Here is a 25,534-nt window from a genome sequence, read left to right as displayed (position 1 = left end):
GCCCTGCCAGCGACGGATCGTTGCCAGCCACTCCTGGTGACCGTCTGGACTCATCATAGGCCCGAAGGCTGTCAGCTCTGGTGGTCTACAGCTCCATCATGACTGTAACATAGCTTGCCCCCCACGATAGCTTAAAGAGAATACCCACGGCTGGCCCTGCTGCCACCCCCGGATAACCTGTGAAAGACTCCCGATCTGAGATGGGCTGTACCTAATTCATATGATTACCAGTACAATTTTTTTTTTTAAGTCAAAATTGTGGAATTGCACTCCGAACTTAAAAAAAAATTACTGAAACGTGGGACCAGCAGTTGGCATAATGGTTATGTTGCTGGACTCCTATGTAGACAACCGTGGTTCGAGTCCTGGAGCTGGTGGCTTAAAACTCAAGCTGGACGTGTGTGTGTGCCCAGGATCCTGAGAAGAGAACGGAGGAGAAGGGATTGCGGTGTGGCCATCCCCCCAGGGGGTGATTTCTCACTTTCTGTCTCTCTATCTCTCTTTCTGGTGAGCACACACACCCTATAGCAGGACCCTCTCCAAAAAAAAAGAAATTACTGAAACTTAAATATATAACATGTATTCATATTAAGAGTCCTTGGGTTTAAATACTTTAAAATAAAGCACATTGTAAGTAAGGTGGACACAAGGTGTAATATAAAGTGGAGTTGGAAAAGGCTGACTACTTTGTAAAGGGACCCTTCAAAATGGCATGATTTATAGACACCCTTAATTTCTAGAACTGATCCAAATAGGTGAGAGACCTTATTCTTTGTTGAACTGTGATTATATTTTCTTTTTTTTTAAAGAATTATTCTATTGATGGACCAGCAGTTAGCGTAATGGCTATGTCACTGGACTCCCACGTAGTCAACCGTGGTTTGAGTCCTGAACCCAGTGGCTTAAACTCACGCCGGGCACATGTGCGTGCGTGCTCAAGATCCCGAGAGGAGAATGGAGGAGAAGGGATTACAGCATGGCCATTCCCGCTGGGGGGTGATTTCTTTCTTTCTATCTCTCTGCCTCTCTCTGTCTTTCTGGTGAGTGCACACGTCCAATAAGAAAGAAAAAAAAAAACTCTCAAAAAAAAAAAAAGAATTATTCTATTGAATATTAATTAATTAATTAATTTTAATTTGACCAGAGAGGGACAGAGTAAGAGAGAGAGAGAGAAAGTGAGAAACCAAGCCACCAGGTCCGGGAATCGAACCACAGTTGGCCATGTAGGAGTCCAGCACCTTGACCACCATGCCACCTGCCAGCCCCTGAACTATGATTATTAAATGATAATCTTTTAACACATTCTGAATCTGTTACTTCGTTATAGCCTTTGGTCGGGGAATAGCCTGTGTTTTGTCCATTTGGGTTTTTATAGGTAGATGGGAAAATCAGCATGAATGGAGAGACAGTCCATGGAGACGAGGAGGAGAAGGAGAGAGAGTACCCCACAGCAGCACCTGCCTCCCCCTTAACCAAGGCCCAGATGTTCGAAGGCGTGGCCAGAGTGCACGGGTCTCCAGTGGAGCTGAAACAAGACAGCAACGGCATCGAAATCAACATAAAGAAGCCAAGTTCTCTTCCCCAACTCACAGTAAGAACCACACTTCTTATTACTATTAATGAGTTTGCTGGAGGCCACATGCACTCACTAGAGAGAAGAGGGAGACAGAGAAAGTGAGCTATCACCCCCCGCAGGGGGATGCCCATGCTGCAATCCCTTCTCCTCCATTCTTCTCTTGGGACTTTGGGTATACACGTACATGCGCCTTACATGGTTTTCAAGCCACCTGACCCAGGACTCGAACTGTATTGTCAGCCATGTGGGAGCCAGCACCTTAACCTCGACACCACCTGCTGGCTCAAACTCTTAGGATAATTCCCCTGTGTAAGAGCCCGTTGTCTGTCTGTCTCTCTTTCTGGAGAGCGCACGCGCCCTGTAGCGAAAAACCTTTCCAAAAAAGAAAGCAAACCAACAAAAGGATAAACTAAAAAATGTAGGGTAATTCACAAACAGCAGGAAGACAAATTCCAAATAACGTTATATTTGTCGCTTGGAGATATGAAACATGATCGGGGAGGTTCTGTGTCTTCTTAGAGTCTCTCCCAAAAAAGGCTTGTGCTGGTTTTATTGATCAAACCCAAACTGTCGAACTGTCGTTATGACAGGTGCAGCCCCGGTTTGGGGGTACAGGTTGGACTCTGTCCACTTCATTCTCCTCACTCAGCCACTGGGCTAAGTTTCTGCACTTGTCATTTAGAGCATTGGAGTTTGTATTAGTTAAAGGAGGGGGAAACTGTCAGGGTCTTTTTCCCCAGCACCAGGAAAGGTTTGGTCTGGAAGAAAACTTCTCTTTCACCTCTAGACCTGAGCAGTAGATGACCCAGCTGGCTAAAACCCACCCAGCAGATGGCATGCATATTATTTTTTTTAACTTTTTTTTTTTTTTTGAGAGGTTTTTGCTATAGGGGGCGTGTACTCACCAGAAAGACAGAGAGAGACAGACAAACAGAAGTGAGAAATCACCCCCCTGGGGGGGGATGGCCACACCACAATCCCTTCTCCTCCATTCTCCTCTCAGGATCTTGGGCACGCACGCACACGCACCTGGTGTGAGTTTAAGCCACCCAGGTCCGGGATTCAAACTGCAGTCAACTACATGGGAGTCCAGCGACATAGCCAGTACGCCAACTGCTGGTTCCAGCATGCATATTATTTTTATATCTAGGATTTGTCTTTTGAGTAATAAAGTGATAGTTTTTTGGAAGAGTTGAAAGGATGTCATTCTTCACCACAATGCCCGAGTGCTTGATGATTCAAATGAGCATCAACCAGCGTCGTTTCCTCTCTCTGGCAATGTGTTCCTGGTCTCCAGGAGCAGTTTAATAATCCAGGCAAATGGCGAATCTCTCAACCCGGACTTAATATTACTTTTAATTTGCATAAATGGGGCTGTCTCTGAAGGATTTTTTCACATTATCAAGAGATGGAATATTGAGTTGCGCTCACAGTTGATACTAACTTGAAGCATTAACATAAACATATGCTCTTAAATCTGAAGGAGAAGCCCTACAAATTAATTAGATACTCTAGGTATGCAATTATTTTTTTAGGACAATTCTGTGCTTACTAATCTTTTCCACATCTCATGATAAACATTTTCTAAATTTCCTTTATTAAAAAAAATTTCATATTGATTACATATCCCAGAAAGTGTCTTGTTTTAAGAGAACCAAAATTATGTGATTAGAAAGAAATCAGTTTCTTAGTTTCTTCCATAAAAAAGAAATACATCGTTTACACTGATTTTATATCCCCAGAAGTGTCTCATTTTAAGAGAAGCAAAATTACATGGTTGGAAAGAAATCGTGTTATTTCAAAAGTTTATATGGTGTCACAAGGAGAATTCTAAACAAAAGGTGACCTTACTCACTTTCTGGAAACCTCTCTGATCCTGGCAGACTCGGACTGAGTCCAAACTCGTGGAAAAGCCTGAAACCATTCCTCTTGTGTAGTTCTTCCTTAGAGACATTGTCTAGGTCAGAGTGTTCATTTCTAAGTGGCCAGAGGGTGCCTGTGCTCTCCAGAGAGACACAGAAAGACAGAGACGGAGAGGGAGAGAGCCCCCCAAATGGGGCATGATCCCTTCTCCTCCATTTCTCCACCCCTTTGGGACTTTGGGTACACACACATATGTGGACATGTGTTTTTCAAGTCACTGGGACTGGGATTCGAACTGCATGGTCGGTCAACCTTGGAGAATCCAGCTTCCCTTAACCACCAGGCTATGGAGCTGGCCCCAGAGTCATTTCTATAGTTCAGCAAACCTTAATAGTTCTGGAAGAGATTGTAACATCTGGGTTTCCTTTTCTCTATACATTCAGCTCTTAAATTCCCTATGGTAGGGGCCATTCTGTTATTTTCTGTGTAACTAACTGTGTATACCTATCAGACTCTGTGCAAAATTGTTGGCTATACCACACGGCACCTGGGCTCCTTACTAAAACTCTTCTCATACTCGCATCTTGGAACCCCACAAGTTTTCCATTCAGAGTGTGTTATTCCAAGAATCATTTCAGAAAAGTTCCTTCTCCAGGAAACCTACTCTTTTTGCTTCCTTCTCCTTTCTGTGCATTCCCACAGAAAAAGTGCGATTCCTTGGCCGTGGCCAAATATGGCGGCCAACCTAAGACAGGAGGCTGTGCTCGAGCGTCCCCCCCAGGCACGAATACCAGCTCAGACTCTTCTGTTTCTCATTCATTGGCCAAGTCTGTGGAGCTGTCAAAGAAATAGTGTTCTTCTTTTTAAATAATGTCTTTCTTCCAAAAACTGCATTCCCAACAATTGCACTGTCTACAGAGGAGGAGACTCACCCACCACCAAAAGGTCACAGTGTCTTCAGAGTGAGCAGAACTGTTCTGGCAGAGGAGCAGTGGGAAGAGGTGGGAGCATTAATGCAGGGCGTGAGGGGAGCCTTGGAGGGTCCCCACGAGTCTCCCAGGGACTGGCACAGGCACTTGGTGTGACGTCATGCCATCCCTTCTGTTGCCTTCTGCCCCATCTTTTCTCACTGGAAACTCTTAGGACTGTGGCTCTCCTACTTCAAAAATAGATCTGAAGATTTTCTTTTTTCAGGACTTGGGCTGTGCCTACTATTCCAGAAAATTCCAGATCATCCTCAGTTGAAACCCCTCTATGGTGATGAAATGTTGATAATAACCACCTTGCAGAGGGGTGTCTGTTAACTGATGAATACAAATAAGGGCAGGCCAGATGGTGCTCAGCAGTAAAATGCGACATTCCATGCGGCTGACCCCCATGGGGAGATTCTAGGTTCAAATCCAGAGCCCTCCCGGAACACGTGCATGCCTGTGATTAGGGCTGGCTGAAGCTGGGGGGAGATTACAGGGTCCAGACCCTGTTGGGGTGCTCGTTCTCGCTCTCTCTTTTGTGTTTCTTTCGCTCATGGAAGACATAAATAAATAAACTTAAAAACATTTTTTTGAACATGAGTTAGGATCTTCTCCACGCCCCATTTTTTTTCTGAAATAGAAGAAACTTAAAAACTTGCCAAGAAAAGAAAATATCACAGAGCAACTAGAAAAGCATATAAGGTAATATATCATTAAATATTAGATTATAGAGTAAGAAGACCAGTGGGATGGAAGATTGCAAAGAATAGATAATATCATTAGAGGCTGCGTTTAGTCCAGGAAGGTTTTGTGTAGGATGTGGGTTTTGCAACTTGACCTTCAGGGAAGGAGTAGCATCGGAATGAGGAGGGAAACAGTCTGCTCCGTGAGCTGAGAATGGCATTACCGAAGACATGGCCGTCGGTGAGGCCTAGGAGAGGCCCCCAAGAGGGGTGAGTGGTGAGCGACTGGGGCTGTTCTCTCAGCACAGATCAGGGTTCTGTTGTCCCCATTCCGTTATCCCTGAGCTATGTCAGCGTCTCTGTGAAAGGCCCAGTAGAAACTTAACAGTGTTCTTTGCAGTTTAAAAATATTGGCTGCTCGGGACCAGCAGTTAGCATAATGGCTATGTCGCTGGACTCCCATGTAGTCGACTGTGGTTCAAGTCCTGGACCCGGTGACTTAAAACTCACGCCGGGCGCGTGTGCGTGCGTGCCCAAGATCCTGAGAGGAGAATGGAGGAGAAGGGATTGCGGTGTGGCCATCCCCCCGGGGGGTGATTTCTCACTTTCTGTCTCTCTGTCTCTCTCTGTCTGTCCGGCGAGTGCACGCGCCCTATAGCAAAAACCTCTCAAAAAAAAAAAAAAAAAAAAAAAGAAAAGAAAAAAAGAAAGAAAAAGAAAAAGAAAGAAAGAAAAGAAAAAAAAAATGGCTGCGGGGGGACCAGCAGGTGGCCTGGTGGTTAAAGCACTGGACATTCCAACATGGCCAAACACAGTTCGATTCCTGGCTTGCTTTCTCACTTTCTCTCTCTCTCTCTGTCTCACTCTGATCAAATTCAAAAATAAAAAAAAGAGTGAAGAAATAAAGTTAAATAAGTAATGATTTTAAAATATGTATATATAAAATCAGCTGCTGTAAGAAAAATTGTATCGTGCCAAAATGTAGATTCCTAGAATATAGAACTGGGAAAGACCGTAAGACCTTCCAACCTGAGGACTAATTTATCCTACAAGTAGTGACCTCACAGAGGAGCTGTCCATGTCTCCTTCAAAGCCATTCCTGTAAGAGGGACCAGCAGATGGCATAATGGCTATGTCGCTGGACGCCCATGTAGTCAACCGCGGTTTGAGTCCTGGGCCTGGTGGCTTAAACTCATGCCGGGCGCATGTACGTGCGTGCCCAAGATCCCAAGAGGAGAATGGAGGAGAAGGGATTGCGGTGTGGCCATTCCCCCAGAGGGGGTGATTTCTCACTTTCTGTCTCTGTCTCTCTCTCTGTCTTTCTGGCGAGTGCACATGCCCTATAGCAAAACCTCTCAGAATAAAGAAATGAATAAATAAGCTATTCTGGTATGTTCCCCATTCACTGTCAGTATATTTCTATTTGAATCTCTTCTTTCCTCAATGGCACCAAAATGACTCTTCCCTAAAACGCCTGAGGGACTTCATGCACTAGGTCAGGGATTAAACTTTGCCTGAATGGTTACACTAACTGGGCCTCAGTTTACAGTCAAAAATAAGTGTAGTGGGTGGGTGGGGGAAGAGGGAATAGAGAGGTGATGGTTAGTGGCACTAACATTTCAGACAGACAGACAGACACACTCTCTAGTGTAACAAAATGCAGTGGCGGGAGTTGCCATTTGCACCTAGAATAGTTTGAGTATTGAGCTGATAGGGTTACTATTTTATTTTTAGAGGTTTTTGCTATATGGCACGTGTGCTCCCCCGGAAGACAGAGAGAGACAGAGAGACAGAAAGCGAGAAATCACCCCCCAGGGGGGATGGCCACACCGCAATCCCGTCTCCTCCATTCTCCTCTCGGGATCTTGGGCACACACGCGCCCGGCGTGAGTTTAAGCCACCGGGTCTGGGACTCGAACCGCGGTTGACTATGTGGGAGTCCAGTGACATAGCCATTATGCTAACTGCTGGTCCCTTTGGTGATAGATAGACAGTTTTCTGGATTAAAGTCATCAAAATGACCATCTTGAACAGATGTGAATTTCCTACACATGAGATGAATTCCTTTCGTCTTCCAGCTCAGCTTGTCAGTTGTTCCCGTTATAATTCTTTAAAGAACATGTAGACATGAGCCGTTTTTTCCAAAGGACAGTCACCCTCACAGACACTCACACGATTGTTCCGGCCACCTTTGGCTGCTTCTATTTTCCGTTCCTTGGTTCTGGCTTCTTTCTGCCGCCTAAACTCCCGAGATCCCCCCTACATTGGCCCCTCAGTCACTGTACCCTGTGACTGTCCATCAGCTCCCTCTGTGCCCAAATGTCATACCCATGCTCTCCCTGCTGGCCAACACCTTCCCACCAGGTCCACAGCAGGGCTCCCTCCTTGTCTAAGGGCCATACTCAGGCTGCTGGGTATCTAAATGCCTTCATCTGCTTTGCTCAGGCTGAGTACCAAAGTGGGTCTGCTTTTCTCATTATGAGAAGGCTCTAGGCCTTCCTCTTGACAATTCCATACGCTGTTGACGTCTGATCCGGGAAAACAGACAATCGGATCTTTCTTGAAACATTTCGTTTTGCAGTGAGGGCAGAGAGAAGGCATTTGAGTAGGTGCTGTTTTCCTTGCGCCCGAGACCAACTGCACATTCCTCTTAGATGTCAAATGTCCACACGCATTTCTTTAGAAGCTGTTTTTCTCCAGCTAGAAGCAGTTGGAGGATTGTTCAATGTAATCCTTTTCTGTAAGTCATTAGGTTGTTTAGATATAAAAGTGTTTATAAATTGCAAGAAAGCATCCACCGGGGAACATTTCAAAATTAAACGTGACCTGGCAGACCTGGATCAGAGCCCACCATTGTTGGTTTGAAAAGTTTAGTGCCAAAAAAGAAAAAGTTTAAGGCATGGCCAGTCTGTTCCGCCACACAGATCCCCTCCCCTCTGGTGGCTGTAGATATTTGGAGGTATAAGAGTGGAAGGGGAAACGCAGGCCCAGCCCCTGGAGCTCCGACTCCCAGTGCGAAGGCATAAATAGCCCGATTTTCCGGGCTTGCACTCAGGTAAGTTATTCAAGGCTGGAGCCTGAGATCTCAGTGCCACAGAACAGCCACTTGGGAAAGGACCTGGCATCACTCACTGATTTGTGGAGGGTAAGTGACCCGTTGGTTGGTTGGTTGGTTGGTTTATTTATTGATTGATTGATTGATTGATTGATTGATTGGAGAGGTTTTTGCTATAGGGCGCATGCACTTGCCGGAAAGGCAGAGAGAGACAGAGAGACAGAAAGCAAGAAATCACCCCCAGGGGGGATGGCCACACCGCAGTCCCTTCTCCTCTATTCTCCTCTCGGGATCTTGGGCATGCACGCACACACGCCTGGTGTGAGTTTTAAGCCACTGGGTCTAGGACTCGAACCGCAGTCGACTACATGGGAGTCCAGTGACAGAACCATTACACCAACTGCTGCTCCCGCAATCTGTCCATTTCTAGTCCTCTGTGCTAGGAACGGAACCACCACCAGATCCCTGGTCTCAGGACGGTTCTCACCCTGGTATGATATTGGAAGTCCTTCGGCCAACACCTTCCCACCAGGTCCACAGCAGGGCTCCCTCCTTGTCTAAGGGCCATACTCAGGCTGCTGGGTATCTAAATGCCTTCATCTGCTTTGCTCAGGCTGAGTACCAAAGTGGGTCTGCTTTTCTCATTATGAGAAGGCTCTAGGCCTTCCTCTTGACAATTCCATACGCTGTTGACGTCTGATCCGGGAAAACAGACAATCGGATCTTTCTTGAAACATTTCGTTTTGCAGTGAGGGCAGAGAGAAGGCATTTGAGTAGGTGCTGTTTTCCTTGCGCCCGAGACCAACTGCACATTCCTCTTAGATGTCAAATGTCCACACGCATTTCTTTAGAAGCTGTTTTTCTCCAGCTAGAAGCAGTTGGAGGATTGTTCAATGTAATCCTTTTCTGTAAGTCATTAGGTTGTTTAGATATAAAAGTGTTTATAAATTGCAAGAAAGCATCCACCGGGGAACATTTCAAAATTAAACGTGACCTGGCAGACCTGGATCAGAGCCCACCATTGTTGGTTTGAAAAGTTTAGTGCCAAAAAAGAAAAAGTTTAAGGCATGGCCAGTCTGTTCCGCCACACAGATCCCCTCCCCTCTGGTGGCTGTAGATATTTGGAGGTATAAGAGTGGAAGGGGAAACGCAGGCCCAGCCCCTGGAGCTCCGACTCCCAGTGCGAAGGCATAAATAGCCCGATTTTCCGGGCTTGCACTCAGGTAAGTTATTCAAGGCTGGAGCCTGAGATCTCAGTGCCACAGAACAGCCACTTGGGAAAGGACCTGGCATCACTCACTGATTTGTGGAGGGTAAGTGACCCGTTGGTTGGTTGGTTGGTTGGTTTATTTATTGATTGATTGATTGATTGATTGATTGATTGGAGAGGTTTTTGCTATAGGGCGCATGCACTTGCCGGAAAGGCAGAGAGAGACAGAGAGACAGAAAGCAAGAAATCACCCCCAGGGGGGATGGCCACACCGCAGTCCCTTCTCCTCTATTCTCCTCTCGGGATCTTGGGCATGCACGCACACACGCCTGGTGTGAGTTTTAAGCCACTGGGTCTAGGACTCGAACCGCAGTCGACTACATGGGAGTCCAGTGACAGAACCATTACACCAACTGCTGCTCCCGCAATCTGTCCATTTCTAGTCCTCTGTGCTAGGAACGGAACCACCACCAGATCCCTGGTCTCAGGACGGTTCTCACCCTGGTATGATATTGGAAGTCCTTCTACTTCTTCTTCCAGTGCCGATCTCTGAGCCAGCGTGATTCTAGTTATGCTAAGCAGCCAAGAGCCGGGTGTGGTGTGCGTGCTCATAGCCCCGGACTCAGAGGCCAAGGCAGGAGGGTTGTCAGCCTGTGGCTAGTGTAGACAGCACAGCACAACCCTGGTTTGAAAGGACCAGATGTGGTGGCACCCATCCGGGATCCCTGCTACTCAGAAGAGTGAAGCAGGAGGCTTGCGACACCATGACACCTTACACACACACAGCCCTGAGCAGCCAGGTGCCAGCCAGGTAGGTTTTGCGACTAGACTGCGTCCCTTCAATGCAGGGAATGGCCACCCCCATTTCCCACCCCCTGGTGGCCTCAGGGCTGAGTCTGGCACCTGGGTCAGTTTGGACCCACTTCTTAGTCAAGGAGGAGCCAAACCCTGGCGTAGGCCCTGGAACCTCTCTGTGCCCTCATTCATCCCGTCCAGCGATCTGTTTTATTTACTTTTCTTCATTCTTCAGAAAGTGTTACCAGTTGGAGAAGGGAAGGCCTGTCCTCTTGAGCTGTAACCAAAGAATAGTGCAGGCCAGAAAACGCCTTTTCTCGCAGGGCAGGTTCGTTGGAAGCAAAGCTCCGCGTCTCAGCAGTGAAGACGGCCAGCCAATGCTGAGCTCAGAGCAGCAAGCCTGCAGCCGGGCGTTCACACATAAGCTAATTCCACTGGCTTTAAGGACTTCCCTCCATCCCATTCTGTTTACACTGCAGAATACAGAACTCTGTTAAGAAAATGGTAACAATTATTCCAGCCATTCAGAAATTGTGGTTTTGGGGACCAGCAGTTAGCGTAATGGCTATCTCGCTGGACTCCCATGTAGTCGACCGTGGTTCGCGTCCCAGGCCCGGTGGCTTAAAACTCACGCCGTGCGTGCCCAAGATCCCGAGAGGAGAATGGAAGAGAAAGGATTGCGGCATGGCCGTCCCCCCCGGGGGGTGATTTCTCACTTTCTGTCTCTCTGTCTCTCTATGTGGCGAGCGCATGCACCCTACAGCAAAAACCTCTAAAAAAAAAAGAAAAGAAAGAAAGAAATTGTGGGGGTTTTTTTTATTGTTTCGTTGTTTTAGTTTTTACTCTAGAGTGCGTGTGCTCACCAGAGAGAGAGACGAGAGACAGTGAGAGATCACCCCCAGAAGGGATGGCCATAGTACAGTCCCCTCTCCTCCCTTCTCCTTTTGGAAGTTTGCACATACGTGCACACGTGCCCAGCATGGTTTTCAAGCCGCCGGGTCCCAGACCAAAATTGCACAGATGGCCATGCGGGATCCGTGCCACCTGCCAGCCTATAGTGGTGTTTGAAATGGATCTCCTCTTCCTCTTATTCTCAGTGCAGATCAAATCTTTGGAAATCAGTATGTTATTCAAATTGCATTATAACTTGCTTTTCCTCTTAATTTATTCTGAATATTTTGCTAATAGTAGCCTGACATTGACAACCTATGCTTTAAACTAAGCGTGAGAGATTGTGTGTAAGATTTGTTACCAGGACCACCACTTAGCGTAATGGCTACGTCGCTGGACTCCCATGTAGTCGACCGTGGACCCGGTGGCTTAAACTCACGCCAAGTGCATGTGCGTGAGTGCCCAAGATCTGGAGAGGAGAATGGAGGAGAAGGGATTGTGGCGTGGCCATCCCCCCTGGGGGGTGATCTCTCCCTTTCTGTCTCTCTGTCTTTCTGGTGCCCTATAGCAAAAAACTCTCTAAAAGAAAAAAAGAAAAGATTTGTTACCTGACATGGGGATGTGTCTAGGTCCTACCCTTTAGAACCTGGACTAGATGGAAAACCCCAAGGTATACTGACCCCAAGGTATACTGATCACTGGGGGCACTCTGGTCTTCAGTAGCCATGGAAGATGGAGACAATGAGTTTGCCTCCTGGCCTGAGAGATTTTAGGGCCTTCTAATCTCTCGTAGAATAAACGAATGAATGGGAGTTGGAGGAAGGAAAGGAAATGGAAACACCTGTTTGATTAATTTCAACAATGAACAAGACTCGCAGGGTCTAGATTGCTTCTTATGAATCAAACCGCTAAATATCTGGGGACAATTTAGAGGGAGTTATGACCCCAAGCCCCAATAATGGAACATCAGGTTAACATGGGACCAGCAGTTGGCATAATGGTTACGTCGCTGGACTCCCATGGAGTCGACCGCGGTTCGAGTCCCAGACCCAGTGGCTTAAACTTCTGCCAGGCACATGTGTGTGTGTGCTCAAAATCCCAAGAGGAGAAAAAAAAAAAAAAAATCCCAAGAGGAGAATGGAGGAGAAGGGATTGTGGCATGGCCATCCCTCCAGGGGGTGATCTCTGACTTTCTGTCTGTCTCTGTCTCCAGTGAGTGCACATGCCCTATAACAAAAATCTTTCTCTTAAAAAAAAAAAAATGAAATAAAAGGGTCAGCAGGTGGCGTGGTGGTTAAGGGCACTGGATCCCACATGGCTGACCGCAGTTCTAGTCCTGGACCTGGCAGCTTGCTTTCTCACTTTCTCTCTCTGTGTCCCTCTATGGTCAAAGTAAAGAAAGAAAGATAAATAAAGTAATTCTATTAAAATTTTTTTTAAAAAAAAAAGGTTACCAGCAGGGAACGCTTCCCACCTCCCCTCCCTTCTAGCAACATGACCTGGGCCTCAGCTTCCTCGGATGTAAAAGGGAGTTGTGTTGGTACCTGCCTTGTAAGCTTGCGAGGAGGATTGAGTGAGATTATCCGTGTCAGGTCCCTCAATGGCACTGACACGTGGCAAATGTCATAAATATCGATTGTGGTTACTCCTGTCGCCATGGCCAGTTTACCACATCGATGGCCGGGTGTCACTTGTAAGCATCACTTTCCAATGAGATAAATTAGGTTATCCAGAGCTCAGTGTTACAGTATCGCACCATCCAGAAATGCATTTAGAAATGTGGGAATTTCTGAAAATAGAAGTTTGTGGGACCAGCAGTTGGCATAATGGCTATGTCACTGGACTTCCATGTAGTCGACCGCTGTTTAAGTCCTAGATCCGGTGGCTTAAACTCAAGCCGGGTGCGTGTGTGCGCATGCCCAAGATCCCGAGAGGAGAATGGAGGAGAAGGGATTGGGGCCTGGCCATCCCCCCTGGGGGGTGATTTCTCGCTCTCTGTCTCTCTGTCTGTCTCTGTCTTTCTGGCGAGTGCATGCGCCTTATAGCAAAAATTTCTCCAAAAAAAAATAAAGTTCTCCATTAGTCATGCATAAGTAAGCTATGACAGAAATGTGACGTGCTAGTAATACTTCGTGTGGCCCAACAGGTGGCGTGGAAGTTAAGGTGGCTGGATCCCACATGCCTGACTGCACAGTTCAAGTCCTGGGCCCAGTGGCTTTGAAATCCCGTGTGTGTGGGGTTGAAAATCTCGTGTGTGTGTGTGTGTGTGTGTGTGTGTGAGTGTATACACATGTGTACCCAAAATCCTGGGAGGAGAAGGAATTGTAGAATGGCTGTCCTCCCGGGGAGTGATTTCTCACTTTCCCTCTCTCTGTCTCTGTCTCTCTCTAGCAAGAGCACGTGCCCTATAACAAAATAATAATAACAATAAAATAATCGTTACTTAAATAGTGCCTACGTTGTTTAGGTTGTTCTAAATTTTTTTTTATTATTAAATTCCATCAAACATAAGTTGGCTTCAATCGAGGCACTCCCTGGAAAGAGAACTAGAAGGATGAAAGTGGTAAGTTGAGGTTCTAGCGATTGTGATGAACGCAGCGGTCACGTGCCCAGCGGATTAGACTGCGAGACTCGAATCAGAGAGACCCTGGGTGGAAAAATGAGGGCTAGAGGCTGACCTCAGGCCTGAGCTGCGGGGACAGGTGGGGGGATGAGGATACAGAGCTGCTGTTAGGACTGGGCAAGCGATGGCCACTCCGGGGGTGTGTGCAAGTTTAACCTGTGAGAGGGGACAGCTGGTAATAGCAGTAGCAGGCTGTCTTGACACTCCCCCACCCGCCCCACCCCGTCTCTCATGCTCTCACCTTCTCTCTTTGTCATTAATTAAAAAGAAAAGAATTCCAGTGACTGAGAGTCATTGGGAGCCCAGGAAGGAGGAGAAGGTCAAGAACGAGATCCACTGGGATTAGCAGGTGATGCGGGGCGTAGGGCCCTGGATTCTCACATGGCCGACCACGGTTCCTGTCTCAGACCTCAGGAACTTGCTTTCTTACTTTCCCTGTGTGTGTGTGTGCACGCACGTGCGCACACGCATGCACCTTTCTCTAGTGAGCACACATGCCCTCTAGCAAAATTAAAAAATAATAAATAAAATAAATAATTCTTAAATAAATAAATAAATAAATAGAATCCATGATGCTAAGAACGACAGGCAGCGGGATCAGCAGTTGGTGTAATGGCTATGTCGCTGGACTCCCACGTACTCGACCGTGGTTCGTGTCCCGGACCCAGTGGCTTAAACTCACGCAGGGCGCGTGTGCGTGCGTGCCCAAGATCCCGAGAGGAGAATGGAGGAGAAGGGATTGAGGCGTGGCCATCCCCCCTGGGGGGTGATTTCTCGCTTTCTGTCTCTCTGTCTCTGTCTGTCTTTCTGGCAAGTGCACGCGCCCTATAGCAAATACCTCTCCAAAAAAAAAAAAAAAAGAGAGAGAGAGAGAAAGAAAGAAAAAAAAAGAAAGAAAGAAAAGAGAGGAAGAAAAGAACGACAGGCAGCTATGCCCAAGACATTCCACTAAGAGGTTCATTGCAATCTAAAAACAGACACTTTGTTTCATGGTCTGACCATAAGCCAGTTTGAACAGTGTTCAGAAGCGAGCAGGTGGTAACTGACTTTGCAAGTTCTATGGTGAAAGAAAGGATCCTCGGCTGAGGCAGAGTCCTAGGTGGGACAGGCCTGGAGGGTGTGGGAGGGAGCCCTGGTACTCCCCTCCTCAGAAGGTCTCTTCCTGCCAACCTAGGTGCTCGCCATAAAGCTAGCTGCCCAGGAAGCAGGAGGATGAATTCCTGTGAGCTACCCTCCTCGTTGACCTAAAAATTACTGTTACAAAAACCATGGGGCCAGGGAGCCAGCAGGTGGTGTGGTAGTTAAGGGCACTGGACTCTCACATGGCCATCTGTGGTTTGAGTCCTGGACCTGGCAGATTTTTCTCTCTCTGTCTCCCTCTCTCTGGTCAAATAAAAATTAAATAAGTAAAGTTTTTATAAAATGGGGACCAGCAGTTAGCGTAATGACTATGTCGCTGGACTCCCATGTAGTCAACCGTGGTTCGTGTCCCGGACCCGGTGGCTTAAACTCACTCTGGGCACATGTGCGTGTGTGCCCAAGATCCCGAGAGGAGAATGGAGGAGAAGGGATTGCGGCATGACCATCCCCCCTGGGGGGTGATTTCTTGCTTTCTGTCTCTCTATCTCTCTCTGTCTGTCTGGCAAGTGTACGTGCCCTATAGCAAAAAGCTCTCAAAAAATAAATAAATAAATAAAAAGTTAAAAAATAAAAAACATAATAATAAATGGGACCAGTAGGTGGCATGGTGGTTAAGACACTGGACACCCACACAGTAGACCATGATTTGAGTCCCGGGCCTGGTGGCTTGAAACTCATGCTAGGCATGTGTGCGTGCATGCCCCAAATCCTCAGACAAGAAGCAGCAAGACCACCCCCTTGGGGGGTAGGTGATTTCTCACTTTCACTCTTCCTGTCTCTCTGTCTGCCTCTAGCAAGCACACGTGCCCTATGGCAAAATCCAAAACAAACAAATCCTTCACCTTTCTCAAACTCAGAAAGAACTCGTCAATTCATGGGAGCAAAAATCTCTTTTCCAGACAACCAACGAGGAAACCGCACAGAACAGTCAAGAAGATGAGAATGATGGTGGCAAACCAAGAAAGGGGAATCCTGAGCTCACTTCACCAGGTTTGTTCTGTGGCAGACCAGTTTTTAACTACATGATGCTTAAACTCTTAGGTTACAAGAATTTTTTCCTATTGAGCTACGAAAAGGCAAATTAGACAAGAGGTGTGGTTGTGCTGCCACCTAGAGGCTTCCGGAGGAAGTTCAGCCCTCGTAGCTAACTTCAAAATAGGAACCCTGATTTTTGCCACCTGGTGATGTGCTGTTTCTTTTTTTTTTTTTTTTTTTTTTTTTGGGGGGGTTATAGGGTGCGTGCGCTTGCCAGACAGACAGAGAGAGACAGAGATAGAAAGCGAGAAATCACCCCCCCAGAGGGGATGGTCACGCCGCAATCCCTTCTCCTCCATTCTCCTCTCGGGATCTTGGGCACGCAAGCACACGCACCAGGCGTGAGTTTTAAGCCACTGGGTCCAGGACGCGAACTGCGGTCGACTACGTGGGAGTCCAGCGACATAGCCATTACGCTAACTGCTGGTTCACAATGTGCTGTTTCTTGAAAGTGTATCTCCATCATCAAAGAGAATATTGTATTCTCCACGTGAATAATGTTAAAATTGAGGACCATATTTTGATACGTAGTAACTGCAGTAGATAAGATTGTCGTCAAAATAGATGCTATGATGATAAAGCTCGTGAATAGTTTAAAAGATTAAGTAACGCCATGATCTGAACAGTGAGTCTAGCGAGGGGACCTGCTGTCTCCTGGAGTATTGCCCTGATCTTTTGCTATGGGTCTTTCAGGATTTTTAATGCATTTCTTTTCTTTTCTTTTTTTGATTTTTTTTTTCTTATAGGGCACGCGCGTTCGCCAGAAAGACAGAGACACAGAGAGACAGAAAGCAAGAAATCACCCCCCAGGGGGGATGGTCATGCCGCAATCCCTTCTCCTCCATTCTCCTCTTGGGATCTTGCCCCCAGCGAGAGTTTAAGCCACTGGGTCTGGGATTCAAACCGCGGCCGACTACATGGGAGTCCAGTGACAGCCATTACGCCAGTTGCTGGCTCCTGCATTTCTTCTTTTGATAAACATTAAAGCCTCTCCCCCCTCTTCCAACCCCAAATTAGTTTTTTTTAAAAATTATTTTATTCAACTTTATTTATGTATTTTAATTTGACCAGAGAGGGACTGAGAGAGAGAGAGAGAGAGGGAAAGTGAGAAAGCAAGCTGTCGGGTCCGGGACTTGAACCACAGTCAGCTGTATGGGAGTCCAGCACCCTTAATCACCATGCCACCTGCCGGCCCCAGCCAGTACCAAATTACCAAATTAGTTTTAAGTGGCATTTTTAAATAAATCAATGTCATTACCGAAAAGAATAACATATACTTTTCAGGCTAGATTGAGCCTCCGCATTCTGACCTGTTCCCTCGGGCAGTGACTTCTCCACCAGCTCTAAAGTGTACCTGACTCTTCTTATATCAGAGAACACTTAGTTCTGATATGCATTTTACCCATACATCCCATAATCCATAACACATTCCAATTAACAAAATGTGATGTTAAAAAGCATTGAAATATTGGGGGCCGGCAGGTGGCGTGGTGGATAAAGGCGCTAGACTCCCCAGTGGCCAACCGTGGTTTGAGTCCTGGACCTGGTGGCTTGCTTTTTCACTTTCTCTTTCTCACTTTCTCACTGTCTCTATCTGGTCAAATGAAAGAAATAATAATAACAAACAGAAATAAATAAATAATTCTTAAAAAAAAAAAAAGAAAAAAGGCATTGACACGTGAAAGGAGGAGTCAGGTCGCCCCTCAGCCATCAGGGTAGAAATTTCCTGTCGATGTTTTCTTTTCCAACCCGATCGTCACGGCCACTAAATATTTTGTCTGCATTTCATTTCACGTAGCGGTGCTCAGGTAGGAACCGTGACTCTCATTAGGGACGTATGTTTTTCTTAGTGGAGTTAGTGGGTGTGTTGTATGTTGCTTATCGTTTATAATATTGCGAAAGAGCTTTGAGAATTCTAGGAGCTTAGGCGTCTTTCAGCCTGTCATCAGCTCCCTGGTGCCAGGGCAGGGAACAAACCACCTGCATTTCGTGTTATTGTAGAACAGATGGTCCATTGTATGGCCTTCTTTTCCTTACTTACGCTTGTGGGGGGACTGCCTTTCAGAGCCACAGCATTTCACGACGACTGTGACTCGCTGCAGCCCGGCCGTGGCCTTCATGGAGTTTTCCTCCAGCCCTCAGCTGAAGGACGACGTGCCAGACGAGAAAGACCAGAAGCCAGAACACGACCTGAGCGGCAAGGTGGAGTTGGTGCTGTCGCAGAAGGTGAAGTGACACCCAGGCGTCGTGCGGGCTCCGCCCCCGGGCGTCGTGCGGCCTCCGCCTGCCACTGGCTGCTGCTGTGGCCGTGGCGAATAACGAAGGGGGATTTTCTCTCATCTTTTCTTTGTCTTCAATCTGCCTTTGTCTTTTTATCGCCAGAGAGCACGTGCACTCACCAGAGAGAGAGAGCGAGAAAACACACCCCAGGGGGGCATGGTCATTCCATTCCTCCATTCTGTTGGGATTTTGAGCCCTTGCACACGACGCACCCAGAGTGTTTTTCCAGCTGCCGGGGCTGGGATATGAACCGTGGCCAGCCGTGTGGTGTCCCTAGCTAAATGCACAGTGCATAAACGCTGTGCTGAACCCTGACACTGTGGGGTCAGTTTTTGTCTTTTCTTCTAAATACAAATATACTACATGTTCCTTGTTAAAAAAAAAAAAAAGTAAATATAGAAATACTGGACGAAGAGTGATACACATGTATGTATCAAACATATAAAGTAATACATGTAGATATATTTTAAACTATACAAGTCGATATGAAACTAGAATGATAGAGAAGAAGTCTCTGAAACTTAACCTTTCTCAAGTAACAGGGGTGTATAGTCTTTCGACATCTTGTCAATGTTATTTTAAATGATTTTTCCGTCTTAAAGAATTCTGTGCATCTATTTATTTTTTTAAAAGATTTTTATTATTTAACTTTATTTTATTTATTTATTTTTAATTTGGCCAGAGAGGGACAGAGTGAGAGAGAGAAAAAAGAGAGGAAAAGTGAGAAAGCAAGCCGCCTGATCTGGGATTCGAACTGCCATCAGCCATGTGGGAGTCCAGAGCTCTTAACCACTACGCCACCTGCCCCAAAGGCTCAATGCATTTAAAAGAAATACATAATATCAATATAAGTTTAAAACCTTACAGTTAGATAGTAGTTGGCTATGTGTGAGCTCACTTATTTGCTTTTCACTCTGTTACTAACTGTCCTCTCTCCAATATTTACCTGTTTTAGAGCAATGAACTTCTGGATTTGGATAACAAGAAACCTAGACAATTATTATTTTGATGTAATGGGTTTTAAAGTTTTACGTTCTAAAATTTCTTCCTTGCAACATGGTAGGTCATGTGGGAGTCAGCATCCTAACCACTACACCACCTGCTGGCCCCTCAGGAATCTTTACATGTGTTTGGTTTTTGTGCCATGGGCTCTCAGCCATCTGATAAACATTGCCTCAGAACAATATTTTTGGGTTTTGGAGAGATTTTTGCAATAGGGTGTGTGTGCTCGCAGGAGAGAGACACAGAGAGCAAGAGATCACCCCCCCCAAGGGGGATGGCCACATCCATCTCCTCCATTGTCCTCTCGGGATCTTGGGCACGCACGCACACGCACCTGGTGTGAGTTTATGCCATCGGGTCCAGGACTCGAACCACAGTCAACTACATGGGAGTCCAGTGACATAGCCATTACGCTAACTGCTGGTCCTGAGTAAGGTGTTTTTTGTTTGTTTGTTTGTTTGTTTTAATTATCTGAATAGAGCATTTGACTTCCTGACATTAGAAATTCAGTATTGTGTGGCTCTAGGAGGAGATTATATATTGGTCAGTAAGAAAATGAGATGGAGTGATGTGTAATTGCAAAGATAGAATACTGTCTCCTGGGTCTGGAGAAAAGGGGTCATCACATTGTATGCTTCTGTCTGATTTTTTTCTAAAAAGCGGACTCTCTATTCAATTAATGTAGAAAACCAAGAAAGGGGTGGAATGAGCAGATGGCATAGTGGTTACGTCGCTGGACTCCCAGGTCGGCGTCCGCCCCCAGGGCTTAGCGCTATTATGGAAGAAGCAGAAAAGATGAGACAAAAAGATCGAGTGGAAATGGACACAGGCAGCCTGAGCCTAGGTAGCCCAAGCAACTTGTGCCGCCCAGATGAACTGGACGTCTTTACTTATAGTACAAGGAGACATTACACATGTATGTTTCATGATACTTCATGGATTGGTTGCCAGGTTACAGACAGTAAGAAGCAGTTAACAAATCTATAAGAGATTAGTCATACCAGGGCCAAGGTGTATCCCTTGGGGGTAATCCCATCTAGAGCAAATCTCATCTTCCTTTCTAATGCAGAGAACTAGCTGTTAGCTGTGGGGAAGGAGCTAAAGAACTTCTCCGTAAGGAGTGCACCACCACACCCAGAGAAGGCTAAAGAACCTTTCAGATGCAGGGCAGGGATTGGACTTTACTAATTGGGGTCAAGATGTTTCTTGAAGTCCATCATTTGTGTCTGTTGGAAGGCCCCTAGGAATTTCCACCCTTGCTCTGTCTGCAGCCAAGGTCAGGGAAAGACAAGTTACAAGGTTCTGCCAAACCCCAAAAGAGCAGGTGGGGTTTGCTCAGAGCAAGTCCCCACACCTCAGATTCTCTCTCTTAAACGTGTCCCCACACTCCCACATAGTCAACTGTCGTTTGAGCCCTGGCTTAAAACTCGCTCCAGGCGCGTGTGCATGCGTGCCCAAAATCCCAAGAGGGGAAGATTGCAGCATTGCCATTTCTGTCTCTCTCTCTCTCTTTTTCACTTTGTCTCTCTGGCAAACGCATATGCCCTAAAGCGAAAGTCTCCCTTAAAAAAAAAGAAAGAAAGAAAGAAAGAAAGAACAGAAAAGATAAAAGGTTTTAGGGAAGAAACAAAAGAATTCCACTTAAAAGTTAAGTGTGTGAGCTTACCGACCCCTGTACCAGCCATGTTCCTTCCGTTGTATCTCACGTGTGTGTGTATTAATGGACAACCCTCGTCCTGTCTGTGTCTGTGCCCACGGTCCAGGTGGTAAAGCCAAAATCTCCAGAGCCGGAAGCAACCCTGACATTTCCATTTCTGGACAAGATGCCTGAAACCAACCAACTACATCTGCCAAATCTCGGTTCTCAAGGTAAAGAGAAGGAAACACTCTTCTTCAGGTCCTCGTGTGCTGGGCCTGTCTGTAGGAGTACTCTGTCCTTCGGAGAAGGTGACTTCCTTTATGTCGCTGTCCCCGGAGCCCCGCTGTCTGCCACTCTGCCACGGCACATGGGGGTTGAATTAGCAGCTTCAGAATGGAGAACAAGGGGCTGCTTTCTCCATCCGGCCAAGCCAGGAACCCTGGCTGCCAAGCCATTTTATAAGTCAGGGACCTGTACCAGTGTTAGGGACCTTAAAAAGTCCTTGCAGGGGGTCAGCAGGTGGCCTGGCGGTTAAAGTGCTGAATGCCACATGGCCAACAGTGTGATTCGAGCCCTGGACCCCTAAATCAGGCTGGATATTTATGTGTGCGTGCCCAAAATCCTGAGAGGAGAATGGAGGAGAAGGGATTATGGTATGGCCATCCCCCCTGGGGGACAATTTCTCACCTTTCCTTTCTCTACATGTGACCTATGACAAAAACCAAAAACAAAAAAGAAAAAGAAAGAGCAGTCATTGTGGACAAGCAGGTGGCATGGAGGTTAAAGTGCTAAACTCTCAAGTGACTGATGAAAGTTCAAGTCCCAGACCTGGCAGCTTGAAAAATCACACTGGGCATGGATGCATGTGCCCAAAATCCCTGAGAGGACATTGGAAGAGAAGGGATTATGGCATGGCCATCCCCCCTAAGGAGTAATTTCTCACTTTCCCTCTAACTCTGTCTCTTTTTCTCCCTCTGGTGAATACACATGCCCTATGGCAAAAAAACTAAAAAATAGAACACAAAAAGTCCTTGTGTTGGCTCCAAAACCGAAAAGCACAATTTACAAAACCAGAAATCAGTACCTAATTTTATAAGTTTATAATCTTAATATTATGCCAATTTCATTGTTATCTTATCATTCATACAATGTCCATTTAATTTGACAACAATATAGAAATCAGATTTTGTTTTTACTCCATAGTAATTCCATGAGGATTACTGAGAAATTATTTACGATTATAGATTAAACATGTTACTCATAACCAAACATTTTAGTATTTAAAATTGATTTAAAGCAAGAATATATGTGAAACACATTAAAATACATACTCAGTATATGTGCGTGTTCATGGATATATATGTACTGAGTATGTATTTTAATAAGCTTCATATATTAGGTTCATTTTAATCTATTTGATAGAATGGGGAATGGGGGACCTCTAAAAATATGCAGGTCTTTTTTGTTTCAATTGCCAGAGGATGCATGATTTTACCGGAGAGAGACAGAGAGACAGAGGGGGGCAGGGGAGAGAGAGAGGGAGAGAGAGCATCCTCCCAGTGGGGTGTGGTCACACTGCAATCCCTTTTCTTCCGTTTCTTCTTCCTGTTGGCATTAGAGGCCATACACGTACATGTATCAGGCTTGTTTTTCAAGCCACCGGGACCAGGACTTGAACTACAACGATCTACGTGGGATCCGGCTCCTTTAACCACCAGGCTGCAGGGCTGGCCCCTCAGGAAGGTCATAAGATGGCACCGACTACCACATACTCCTGGGGTACCTCGAAGGCCGTGTGTGGGCTGGACATTCACCCCTTTACTCTTTAAGAACCCAACTGGAGGGGCTGGCAGGTGCGGTGGTGGTTAAGGCGCTGGACTCCCATGTGGCCGACTGCAGTTTGAGTCCCAGACCTGGCAGCTTGGAAGTCACACCAGGCATGTGTGTGTATGTGCTCAAGGTTCCAAGAGGAAAGTGGAAGAGAAGGGATTACGGTGTGGCCATCCCCCTGAGGGGTGAGTTCCCATTTTCCCTCTCTCTGTCTCTCTCCAGCAAGAGCACACGCCCTATGAAGAAACTCCCAAGAATTAAAATGAAAAAAAAAAAAGTGGAATCCCTTTATCCTGGTGGAAAACCCAGGTGCCCACCCCACTAAAAGCACCATCCAGGATGTGAACAGTGAGGGAGACAGGTCCAGAGACTCCCACTCTCCATGGAGACAGAACAGTGGGCTTCCCAGGGGGTGTCTGACCTCTAGATGGGGCACAGCTAGAGTTCCGGGGGAGGTCTAGGGGGTACCCTGCTTCTCTGTTTTAATCCACTTGTTCCAGGGCATATTATGGATTGGATTCCTCATCAGGCAAAGGTTCGCTGTGGCTAGAACTCATTCTATTTCTCTTTTCAAGGGTGAGCAGCCATTTAGTGCCACCCCTGGCGTCCATTAATCTGTGCAAGTTGGGTTCTAGCCACAAAACACGGAGGACTCGGGAGGGACTCGGTTGGCACGTGTGCTGGTGGGCGAGGAGGTGAGGGCAGGCGTGTTTGGGTGTGGACATCGGAGTGGTCAAGGCGTGAATGTAAGCGACAGAAAACCCAGTGCAGAACTTGTTTTTAATGTGGAAACAAATCCAACACTACCTTCCAAGCATTTTTCCCAAACTTTGTCAGTCTTGGGGTCCGGCAGGTGGCGTGGTGGTTAAGGGTGCTGAACTCGCACATGGCTGACCACAGTTTGAGTCCTGGACCTGGTGGCTTACTTTCTCTCTCTCTGTCCCTTTCTGGTCAAATTAAATTAATTAATTAATAAAGTTAAATAAAATCATTCTTTTTTTCTCTTTCGGAGAGGTTTTTGCTATAGGGTGCATCCACTAGCCAGACAGACAGAGAGAGACAGAAAGCGAGACATCGCCTCCCAGGGAGATGGCCACACCACAATCCCGTCTCCATTCTCCTCTCGGGATCTTGGGCATGCACACGCACCTGGCCTGAGTTTAAGCCACCAGGTCCAGGACTCAAACCACGGTCAACTACATGGAAGTCCAGCAACATAGCCATTATGCCAACTGCTAATCCCAAATAAAATAATTCTTTTAAAAAAATTGTCAGTCTTATAGTGCTGAAGGGAATTGACAAAAATAAAGCCCCACAACTGGGTCAGCAGTTGGCCATATTAGACAGGGTTTTGACTCTGCCCTCTTTCTAGTACTTTGTAATTCTGTAGATGAGTAGTACAGAGAGGGAATAAGTTTGCTGTTTTATTTGCTGTAGGGCAAGTGCACTCACCAAGAAGAGAGACAGAGAGAGAGGGAGAAAGTGGGGAGATGGCCATGTCACTGTCCCTTCTTCATTCTCTTCAGGGGGTTTTGGGCATGCACGCACAGGCACCTGGCAGAATTTTCAAGTCACCAGGTTGAGGACTCAGACCACCAACCAGGCCATATGGAGTCCAGCTCCTTAACCTCCATGCCACCTGCTGGCCTCAGGAGTCAGTATTTTAAGCCCTAAATCATTCATTTGTCTTCTGTATGGCTACATCCCATTTTCTACTGTAAGGCATTCTGGCCTTATAAAATGTCCTGGTGAACTAAGGGGCTTTCTATCACGCTTTATATCCAAGTTCAAGGATTACAAAATAGAATTGAGTAGCCCTGGCACACTTCAAAAAGTTTTCTTGGAGATCGAGTTATATTTAGAGGACACCTGTCTTGAACTCTTGGCTGATTCTCAGAAGCCGTAATTAGATCTGCAGGCTCTTGAGACAGAATACCTCGAGTCCGTTTCTTGTTGATCTGATCCCAGGCTGGGGGACTTGCCCCATGAAGTTCTTCCTACTCGCTCACCGTCACCCGTTCAACTGAAAATAGTCATGGCACCAACCTCCTTGGGGACTTGGGGGATTACATGGGACAGCCCCTTACAGGTGTTTAGCTCAATACCTGGCCCAGAATGTGCACGACCGATACAATTGGGTAGTTGTAGAATAGGAGCAGCAGGATAATACAGAAATAAATATATTTCTAGCACTTTGTAATATATTATAATAAAATGCCAAGCAAGTAAAAAAAGTCTGTTCTTGAATACTTTCCTGAAAACAAGAGCATTTACATTGTGGAGATGGAGCTTGGAGCAGCGTTCTCAACATGGGTGTGGGCCGGGATCCCTGCGGGGTGGAGGCTCCACGCTGGGTGTCTGATTCAGTAGGACTGGGCTGAGCTGGGCCAGACTGGAGTCTCTGCATTTCCAGCAAGTTCCCAGTGCTGCAGTGCTGCAGATCCAAAGCCCAGGCTATGAAAATCGCTGACTCGAAGCACGGTAGACATGGCTGATAGAGATGAAAACAACAGCAGTGCTCGTTGGGAGTTTTCAAAGCTCCTACCGCTCAGGAAGTGAAAGGCCTCTAATAAATGCATCCTTAGAAGACATGATTTATCTTTAATTGGGAAAAAAGTAGAGAGTTCTGACATTGAAGTGACTAGTCTGAAGTTGAACATCAAGTCCAAAGGAGCTATAGAGTTAAGATCAGAAATTTTAGGAATGTTTCTTGTAATATTTCATAACTATGCACGTGTGTGTGTGTGTGTGTGTGTGTGTGTGTGTGTGTGTGTGTGTTGGGAAACCTGTGGAACATTGTGAAAGCTAACCAGGTTCTCAGTGGCTGTACCACCAGTCTCTGAGACGATTATGAGGAAGTAACAGTTACGGGGAGATACCAGTCACTTCCTGGGGAAGCCAGTATTTGGTGTGGCCCCAGGATTTCTGATTTTTTTTTTTT

At 46.4% G+C, this 25,534-nt stretch overlaps 1 protein-coding gene across 6 annotated transcripts in view; it reads left to right on the top strand.

Annotated features, from left to right (window-relative positions):
* LIMCH1 (LIM and calponin homology domains 1) overlaps positions 1-25,534 on the top strand; it is a 237,730-nt gene that overhangs the window by 175,907 nt on the left and 36,289 nt on the right. For all 6 annotated transcript variants that reach the window (XM_027768570.1, XM_006169201.2, XM_027768572.1 and 3 more), the window contains 4 exons: positions 1,376-1,591; positions 15,707-15,797; positions 17,908-18,068; positions 20,888-20,993. In XM_027768570.1, coding sequence (XP_027624371.1) covers positions 1,376-1,591; positions 15,707-15,797; positions 17,908-18,068; positions 20,888-20,993 — 574 coding nt within the window. The remainder of the gene's footprint in view (positions 1-1,375; positions 1,592-15,706; positions 15,798-17,907; positions 18,069-20,887; positions 20,994-25,534) is intronic.

The sequence above is a fragment of the Tupaia chinensis genome, unplaced genomic scaffold (assembly GCF_000334495.1).
Source record: "Tupaia chinensis unplaced genomic scaffold, TupChi_1.0 Scaffold146907_1, whole genome shotgun sequence".
Lineage (NCBI taxonomy): Eukaryota > Metazoa > Chordata > Mammalia > Scandentia > Tupaiidae > Tupaia > Tupaia belangeri.
Note: the sequence above shows the minus strand (reverse complement) of the source record. Positions and strands in the feature narration are given on the sequence as shown.